At 38.9% G+C, this 10,562-nt stretch overlaps 1 protein-coding gene across 1 annotated transcript in view; it reads left to right on the forward strand.

Moving 5' to 3' along the window:
• LOC106882680 (39S ribosomal protein L13, mitochondrial) overlaps nt 1-10,562 on the forward strand; it is a 32,558-nt gene that overhangs the window by 14,646 nt on the left and 7,350 nt on the right. The window contains exon 4 of the mRNA XM_014933440.2: nt 3,783-3,843. Within this exon, the coding sequence (XP_014788926.1) occupies nt 3,783-3,843 (61 nt within the window). The remainder of the gene's footprint in view (nt 1-3,782; nt 3,844-10,562) is intronic.

The following is a 10,562-nucleotide window of genomic DNA, read 5'->3' on the forward strand; positions in this document are numbered from 1 at the left end:
ATATATATATATATATATATATAAAAAACACGATTTATTCGTGATCAGAGTTGTTCGAAAACTGAGATACTACTGTATATATATATGTGTATATATGTATATATAAATAGGCTACTGTCAGTTTCCATCTATCAAATTCACTTACAAGGTTTTGTTTGGCCTGGGGTTATCGTAGAAGACATTTTCTCTTGGTGCCATGCAGTGGGACTGAACCTGGAGCCATGTAGCTGAAAGCAAGCTTCTTACTACACAACCACGACCATTGTTGTTATTATTATTATTATTATTATTATTATTATTATTATTATTATTATTAAATAAGGCAGTGATTTAGCAGAATTGTTAGGATGCTGGATGAAACGCTTAGCCGTATTTCACCTGCTGCTATGTTCTGAGTTCAAATTCCACTGAGGTCGATTTTGCTTTTCATCCATTCGGGGTTGATAAATTAAGTACCAGTGGGGTCGATGTAATTGACTTTCCCCCCTCCCTCCCCCAAATTTCAGGCCTTGTGCCTTTAGTAGAAAGGATCATTATTATTAAAGCTGTGAGCTGGCAGAATCGTTAGCACACCAGACAAAATGCTTAATGGTATTTCGCCCATCTTTTCATTCTGAGTTCAAATTCTGCTGAGGTTAACTATGCCTTTCATCCTTTCAGGGTTAATAAAATAAGTGCTGGTCAAGCACACACACACACACACACGGCTGGCTTTTTCCAGTTTCCGTCTCCCATTTTCACTTCCAAGTTAGTTGCCTTCCCCCAGATGCCGTGGTGAACCCTAGCTTACAGCATCCATGCAATGGAATTGAACCTCTAAAGCACAGAGTTCCAAAGCAGACTTCTTAACCACACAGCTGGTATAGGAGTACACTGTGTGGTAAGAAGTTTGCTTCCCAACAAGATGGTCCCGAGTTCAGTCTCACTAAATGGTACCTTCTGGTATGACACCCCCCAGTCCAACTGAAGCCTTCTGAGTGGATGTGGTAGGTGGAAACTGGAAGAAACCCATTGTGTGTGTGTGTGTGTGTTTCTTGTCTTGACTTTGTGTAACAGTTGTAACTGAGTGTCCCTGTCATACAAGCAGTGTCATTCATTTCCAGTACTCTGTAAGAGCATGTCTGGTGAACGGAAAATATTACCTTGCTTGGAAACAGGTGAGGGTTGATGACAGGAAAGGCATCTAGCTGGAGAGAAATAAACTCCGTCTAACCCATGCAAGCATGAAAAAAGTGGATGTTAAACTGATGATAATGGCGATGATGGCAATCATCATCATCATCATCATAATTCTTGTGACTTAGATCTGCATTTTTTTCAAGTTAGAACTACAATCTGTTGTCAATTCAGCTCTATTCTGAGACTGTAAAAAAAAAAAAACCCAAAATATCCTCACAAAAATTAATTAATTAAAAAAAAAACCGATCCATTCAATTCATGTGTGGTGTTCATTAACTTGTTAGACGAAGTGTAATTCTGATGGTGCATTGGAAGCAGTGTGCTTGTCTGTGAGAGCAGTTTCTCTTTCAGTCAAAAGCTAAGTTGGTGACTGCTTTGATATTTCTGAAGAATGTATTCCCAAGTTTGTTTTCACACATGGCCAATATGGCAATGGAAAGAAAAGAGAAGAAAAAGTACCTGAGCTGGAGATATTTATTTTCTTCTCTTTTTCCTACTGACTAACCCTGATATTAAAGCGTTTGGTAAGAGACTTCATACTTACCATATTTACTTACCGAATTATTCTTAAAGTAAATTCATGACAAAAAACAAAACACAAAAAGCAACCCAAAAAACGTGTGCGTTGGTGGGGGTGGAAGCAAGGAGGGGCCGTTCGGGGTGGTGGTGGGGGTGGGCTTGAGATCAAGTGATGAATTTTTTTGCTGAGTTGACAAATATCGGTGTTTTCTTAACTAGCTTTGAACTCTGTGATCACCACTTACACCTGAACATATTTCTGTGGAATCTATTTACGTAGGTGGACTCAATTATGGCCGGGTATTTGTGGTGAGCAACATGTCTAGGTTTATATGGAGATTGTGTGTGTGTGTGTGTGTGTACATATGCAATTTGTACGCATACATATCTATAGTCGTATGTACATACATTTATGCATATGTGTATACGTATGTACATGTATTTAAATACATATATATACACACACACACATATATATACACATACATATATGTATGTGTGTGTATATATATATATATATATATACATACACATACATGTATGTGTGTAAATATGTATATATGCATATCTATATATGTATGCAAATATATGTGTAAATATGTCTGTATATATGTGTGTGTGTGTAATCATATTGTTATGTGTATGTATCTGTATGTTAGCTTAGACTGCTTTTACTCTAAGGGCTTTAAATCTGCTGATATCAGCTACATTGAGGGGCACCAACACACACACACACACACACACACACACACACACAGATTTCCCACTGCTGAGGCTTCTAATTGTTATTTAGGCCAGTTTGGGGCCCAGAGGTTTTTAGTTGTATGTCACTGCTTCTAATTTCACTGTCAGCAAATATACGTATATATACACCCATCACACCCTCAATTCTCTCTGTCTCTCTGTCTGCCTCTCTCTTTCTCAGTCTGTCTGTCTGTCTATGTCTCTCAGTCTGTCTGTCTGTCTCTCTACCTCTGTCTGTTTGTCTGTCTGTCTCTCTCTTTCTCTCTCCCTCTCCCCTTCCTCATGCGCTGAGCATGCTATTTCTTAGAAACTGTTTGTATCCATGATATGAAAACATTTCTAAATTTTAAGTAAATAACTCCATTTGGACATGGCACACACCCACCCACCCACACACACCTCAGCATAGCTTAAAAATTTCATTAGCTTGCATCCTCTCATCATCTGGTCAAGCTTTCTCGGACATGATTATTGTCTTTTGATTGCTAATTTCTCGTCTGTGGCTGCAAGTCCTTCAGGCCATCGGCAGAGCTTCCCAGACCAAGATTCGAAACAGGGCAATTTGTGAAAGGGGAAGAAATCTAAGGGCAAACTATTTCTTGTATCTTGCATTTCATTTCCTCTTACCATCCTGATGTACTGATGAAAACTCCCATCCATTGGGTCTCCAGTTTGAAAATGGGGGAATGCCATGTAGGGTTAGCTTCAAATACTCAATAAGCAGTTCCAGAGAAAATCACGGCTTGCCCTTTGGCAAGGCATAGCACCTACAGGTCACCTTAAAATCCTGAAGCCCTAAAATGCCATCATTAACTTTATATCATTTAAATTATTAATTTTCAGCTAAAAAAAAAAAATCATTGATTTGTCCTTTTTATTAGCTTAATTAATGAAGAGTATGGCTCTCTATGTTCTGAGTTCAAATCCTGATATGGTTGACCCTACCTTTCATCCTTTGAGAGTAAATAAAATTAAGTACCAGTCAAGTACTGGGATCAAACTAACTAAACTACCCCCCTCCTACTTAAAATACTGGCCTTGTGCAAAAATTTGAAGCAATTAATGAGTAAGTAAAAACGTAAAATTTCTTACACACACACACACACACGTCAATCGTTTCCACTGATCCATGAATACATGTCTGGTCATGGAGAAATATTACCTTACTTGAAGAGAGGTGAAGGTTGGTGACCAGGAGAACTGTAGAAAATCTGCTGCCTCAGTGAATTCCATCTGACCTATGCGAGCATGGAAAAGTGGACATTAAAATTATGATGATGATGATGATGATATTTTTTCAACTTTTGATTAAATGTTTTTTTGTCTTTTTTATGTTTTAGTTACCCCAAAGGCAAGTCTATAACATCAGCATGGAGACTTCATGAGTTGGATCCAACAAAGGTAAGTAACTCTAGTAACTCTTGTCCAAATACATATAGCAGGGGTGGATGCTCTGAGAGCGTAACTGCTAGAATAAGAATAGCTTGGGCAAAGTTCAGAGAGCTCCTACCTCTGCTGGTAACAAAGGGCCTCTTGCTCAGAGTGAAAGAGAGACTGTATGATGCATGCATGCAAAAAGCCATGCTACATGGCAGTGAAACATGGGCTGTGACTGCTGAGGATATGCGCAGGCTTGAAAGAAATGAAGCTAGTATGATCGGTTGGATGTGTAATGTCAGTGTGCATATACGACAGAGTGTAAGCACCCTGAGAGAAAAGTTTGACATAAGAAGCATCAGTTGTGGTGTGCAAGAGAGACGACTGCACTGGTATGGTCATGTGTTACGTATGGATGAGGACAGCTGTGTGAAGAAGTGTTGTACTCTAACTGAGGCGGGAACCTGTGGAAGAGGTAGACCCAGGAAGACATGGGATGAGGTGGTTAAGAACGACCTTTGAATGTTGGGCCTCACAGAGGCAATGACAAGTGACCGAGACCTTTGGAGATGTGCTGTGCTTGAGAAGACCCAGCAGGTAAAGTGAGATTGCAACTGTGGCTGATGCCAGTGTTGCATAACCGGTCAGTTTAAAAGTACCCTTCAATTGTCAGGCAATGAACTGTGCTTGAGAAGACCTGTTGAGTCAAGTGAAATCATAGTCGTGGCCAATGCCAACCACCTAACTGGCCACTATGCTGGTGGCACATAAAAAGCATCTCTTGAGCATTGGGCCTCATGGAGACAAAGTGGTCAATGCCGATGGCATGTGGAAAGTTCCTTTCGAATGTTGGGCCTCACGGAGGTAATGATGAAGACCTTTTGGCTTTATGTCGTGCTTGAAAAGAAGACCCATCAAACCAAGTAAAATTGCAGTTGCGGCAGACACTGGTGTCATGCAACTGGCACCCATGCTGGTGGCACATAAAAACTCCTGTAACACTTTCAGAGTGGTTGGCGTAGAAACCATTCCAAATCAGACTGGGGTCTGGTGCAGCCTTGCAGCTGGCCAGCCCTGGTCAAACCGTCCAACCCAGACCAGCATGGACAACGGACTGATTTGAACTTTGGTTTCAATTAAAGATATTGGAGATTTTCATTTAACTGTTGGGTGTCACTTAAATATGGATCTCATTAAATACATGCAATATAGGTGGTACAATATGCTAATAACAATTTGGTAGTAACTAACAATAATAAATGCTGAAGCATTATTTAACTCCTTAGGGAAAACAAGAACAAATTTTTTGGTTGATAGGAATGGTTCTCATTCCAAGAATTATAAACCATATTTTCACATATGGAGTAAAGATTGTTTGCCAACATAACATGGCAGTCCTGGTTTAGGACGAATGTTGCTGTAATTTAGCCCCAGGAGACATTGTCTCCAGCTGGCTATACGACATGATCTGTGTCCTTATATTTTTTAACAAGGGAATCTAGCACCCCCACTCAGCTCAAAACAATATCTGTGTATCACGATTTCCAGGTTATTTCCCTGCATTAGCACAGAATAATTGTTCTGATTGTGTCGTATAGCCAGCTGGAGACGATGTCTCCTGGGGCTAAATTACAGCAACATTCGTCCTAAACCAGGACTGCCATGTTATGTTGGCAAACAATCTTTACTCCAAAGTACTGTTGCTGAATATTTCTCGTTGTGAGATTTACAAATAGTAATTTTCATACTCACCTATGTTGCAACTAATCACTTTTGTTCTTTTAATTAATCTCTCCTACAGACTCCATTTCTGCCACATCTAAACCTTTTGATTCCAGCTCACTCAAGACTGCTCTTGGTTCTATGGTATAAACGTCATGTTTCAACCTTTTAGCATTTAAACTGGCCATATCGAGCCCATATATTTTACCAGATCTATGTTCAAAGCAGCCAGATCCAGCCTCTCACACCTATCCTACAATGCCATTCTAAAAATAAACAATTGCATCATCAAAAATCTCAAAGCTACCAGATAATGCCTGATTGAAGAATGAAGAAGAAGCATTCCACTTGACAGAATAATCAGAATGCCAAGGGTTTAGAAATTTTATGGGGATTTAATTTCGAAATTTCAGCTTAATAAGGACAAAATTAGTTTACAATATTCTTCCTTATTTTAAGAATTAATTAAAAAGAATACATCATAAATATGGTAGCAAAAGGGTTAAAATGCTTCCATCAAAGATCCTGCTTTGTTTCTTTAGAATCATGACACATTTAATACCTGAGTAGTTTATTGATTGTCAGTGGTGGCTGGTGCTGGTTGTTGGCATTTTCTTGTCTACTTTTCCATTCTGGTTTGAGCTAAAAGACACTTCTTGAGGCAGTATCCTACAGCCTGATGCCCTCTCTCCTACCGACCCTTATTTTTCAAGTAAGATATTTTAATCTCCATTTTTGCACACCAAACACCTTTGAGGTGCTGCTCGACTTTTCTTTGTGTGGATCACAGACAGCACTGCTGCCTAAGTTGTCTCAGTGTGAAGACAGAGGGAGACACACAGACACGGGTATGTCTGGGGAGGCGGGGGGGGGGGTTTAGCAGATTTGTTATTTTTATAATAAAGATCTGTGTTAGTTTTATCAACATCGCCATTACCATCATCATCATCATCATCATCCTCATCATGTATCGTAAGCTTTTTGCATTGTGTTGATGCTACAGTGAGAGTCTTTCCAGTTGAGCGTGAGCTCTCTCATCGGATGAAACCCAAGCCTCATTTTGTGCTGACTTTGTCGTAGTGCTTTCTCCGGTGGTTCCCCATTGCCTTCCTCAACTGGATGGCCACCAGCATACAAGGAGCCCGCCTGTCCTTTGGCAGGCCCTGCTCCTTCAAACCCTGCTGTGGCTCCAGGCCCTCTCCTCACGGGAACAGTGAGGCTAGCCGTTCAGTTGCTGACCACTTGACTGTGGAACAAATAGAATTTTTTTATTTCTTTGTTGCCCACAGGGGGCTAAACATAGAGGGGACAAACAAGGACAGACAAAGGGATTAAGTCGATTACATTGAGCCCAGTGCATAACTGGTACTTATTTAATCAACCCCGAAAGGATGAAAAGCTAAGTTGACCTTGGCAGAGTTTGAACTCAAAATGTAATGGCTGACAAAATACTGCTAAGCATTTCGTCCGGTATGCTAACGTTTCTGCCAGCTCACCACCCTAAACAAATAGTATTGGTTTACATGGTACCAGAGGCAGATTTCATCAACCTGTGATCAGATCCCTGACTTGGCAAATTTATTGTGTTTACGATATGTCTTCTTACCAAGTTTTTTTCCTTATTTTGTTGTCCATTAATAAGTAAGATGTCCAAGTACCAGAGTACAGGTATCCTTAGTCAATAGTGGAACTTTAATTTCACACGTTCTGTTCTGATGTAAGCCATGCTTTTCTGTAACAATTCCATCTTTCTTCCTATCATCGGCCTTGGTTCCACAGTCCCAAGATTTTTCCCTTCAAGCAAATAGTTCCTGGTTTTATATCTGAAAGAGATTGAACCACTATCTTTTATCAAATTGAAGCAGCCACCTCATGGGGAACATCTTGTGGTTGCTCTCTCCTACAAAATATACAAGAATAGAAGTCACGGATGGAAGAATGGACACAACACTCACCAGCTGCTGTTTTGGCACTTAACATGGCAAAGGACTACAATGTCCCCCAAAACCATTGAAGTCTGGGATATTCAAGATGCAAGACTTATGGCCTATGTCTACCTCGATGCTGTTCATTTGTCTGAACAGAGTTGAATAATGCTAGAACACCACCACCACCAGCTGTGATTACATTTCGTTGCAGCCTTGATAGTCATCTTGTTAACCATTCCAGTATTTCGTCTCCTACAGCTGCTGTAATAGGAATGCAACAGAAGCCAGCTGGGGAAACGCCAAAAGACAAATAAAAATAAAATAAAAGGTTTTCACCACCTGATATAATTAATTAGTTTATTTAAACACAAATGCATATATTTTAATTAATTGTGAAATATCAGCAAATTTATCATGACTAATCAGTTGTTATAAAGCTAGCAGACAAGAAAAGAAAACGGTTATTGAATTGTTAGAATGTTAGAATATTAAGGAATAAAATATTTTTGGCAGTAATTCATTCTTAATATCATCAGTGTATTGAGATAGAGAGAGAGAGAGAGAGAGAGAGAGATGTAGGGAGAGAGAGAGAGAGAGAGAGAGAGAGAGAGAGAGAGAGAGAGAGAGAGAGAGAAGGGTCTGGAGCAAGATGAAGAGAGCGAGAGGGGTGGAAAGAAAGAAGTAAACAGAAAGAGAAGGGGCAAGTGAGAGAGAGAGTAGAGTAGATAGCTGTAAGTGCCATCTAACATTAATAGTATAAAAGATTTTCATTGATCAGACTGAGTTATGGAACCAATCTAACAAACTTTAGTTGAATCGTTTAATAATTGATGAGGTTCACACAGAACAGTGACAATCCAAAGAATAATGTTTCTGTTCATTTTTGATAAGTTTTAAACAGATTTCAATGTGAAAATGTTGAACACTTGCTTTTTGTCACCAGAGAACATCTTCCTTTTAGCAGACATCGTTATGCATCAGCGGATAATTTGTTTACAGGTTTCTGTGGACAAGAACCAGTACTGTTGTTAGTGACATTGATCCAAGGTTAGCTTTGGCTGAGAAGACGCACAAAAGATTGAAACCTTGCAGTGTCTCGATGTCCCCTTATATCAATGAATTGTGTGTTATAAATACACATTGTCTGAAGAGAAGAGCTGTTCTCCACTGCTGGAAATCAACAGTGATCAGCATATTCACATTTAGATCTGCTAAAATGAATAGTTTTATTTTTGTTCAGATTTTTGTTCTTCTTTATACACCCCCTGAATTACTATCAGTTTGGCAGACATCATCATGCATCAGTAAATAATTTGTTTGCAGGTTTCTATAGACAAGAGCCACCAGTACTTTTGTTAGCTTCACTGATCTAGGGAATAGCTTTTACTGAGGAGACATGCATAAGGTTGAAACACTTGTATCTGAAAGTCCTTTACGTCATTGAATTGTGTGTTATTATCTGAAGAGAGGAGATGTCTTCTGATAATGGAAAACGACAGCAGTCAGTCTTTTCTTGTTTGAATCTGGCAGAACAGATTGAGAATAAATAAATTCATAATGAGTTGAATTATCTAGACAAGCATTTACTATCTGGTTGGTTTAATTATCATGAAAGAACAATTTAATTATCAAAATATTTAATTTACTGTGATATCTAAAGATTAATTGGCTGTGTGAGGGTTAAACTACTCGACTACAACTCCAGATGTTACGTAAATGCCACATTATAAATTTCTTGCTTCTTACTATTTAGTTAGTGACTTTCTGATAGTATACACTTCTGTCACCATCTTACTAAACACAATAATAATAATAATAATAATAATAATAACATATGATGACATAAATAATAGTATTTCAAAGGAAGCAACAAAATATAAATCTTAAGGCAGGTCTCATCACTTCGTTGTCACAATCAGCATTATGATTCTCGTTAGTTTCATCAGATTTATATTTTTTTAATTACAGTTCTTTTTTTCAATTAAATACAAAATTTGAATATTTTTTTCATTTCCTGTCTGTCCTGATTGACTCTTGATTATCATGCATCAAAAACTTTCTATTTGTCTTTGGAATGTCTCTGAATAAGCACATTTTTTTAATATATATTTGTATTTACTTTTTATATTTATTTTATATCCAGCAGGGGTTTTTTTTTTTGTCTCTGCTGCTAATGTATTGTTAGTTGACAAGAAGAACACATGTGTTGATCCACATGTCATTATGTCTGTTTTGTGTTATATTAAGTCATCATCATCATCATCATGTCCACTTTCCTATGCTTGCATGGGTCACATGGATTTTGGTGAGGTAAGTTTTCTACAGCCAGATGCTCTTCTTGTTGCCAACCCTCACCTGTTTCCAAGCAAACGTAATATTTCCCCCATGGCTGTCGAAATAAACAACATTGTCTGTAAGGTCTCCATGGTCACTCTCTCCATCCTCCCACCCTTGATCTTGCACAGCATTTAAGAGGTGACAGGTGAAGAGAGAAAGGGCTGCTGGTGCGGCCCTTTTTCACCTGAGTCGACCTGTTCAATGTGAAATGAAGTGACTTGCTTAAGGACGCAACATACTGCCCAGTTCAGGAATTGAACTCATGACTTTGAGTGTCAGCCTAACACCCCAACCCCTATGCCATGTGACTTTGAAATAATTAATGCTAGTTCTTGTGAGGGCACGCCACCTAGTGGTCAGTGTGGTATACTCAGGATTGCAAGGTCATGAATTCAATTCCTAGACCAGGTGGTGGGTTGAACAAAACACTTCATCTCATGCTGCTCTGCTTTCAATTCAACACCTGACCTGTAGCACACTTGTTACACCTGTTCAGGCCACATCAATTTGAGGGAGGGGGAGTGAGCTAAAACAAGTATCCCCACAACCATTTGATCACAAGAAACAGGTTGTTCCGTAGAAAATTGCAGAACATTCTTTTTGGAGAATATCCGACATACAATACTCGACTTCTTTATAGCAAACAAATCAATCCTCTGCTTCTTGTTGTTTTCTTTATGTTTTCCTTATTCATCATATTCTCTACTTAATATAAAATACCCAATCCTTCCTCCACACAAACCTGCTGTCTACTGA

This window comes from Octopus bimaculoides, chromosome 8 (genome assembly GCF_001194135.2).
Source record: "Octopus bimaculoides isolate UCB-OBI-ISO-001 chromosome 8, ASM119413v2, whole genome shotgun sequence".
Taxonomy (NCBI): domain Eukaryota; kingdom Metazoa; phylum Mollusca; class Cephalopoda; order Octopoda; family Octopodidae; genus Octopus; species Octopus bimaculoides.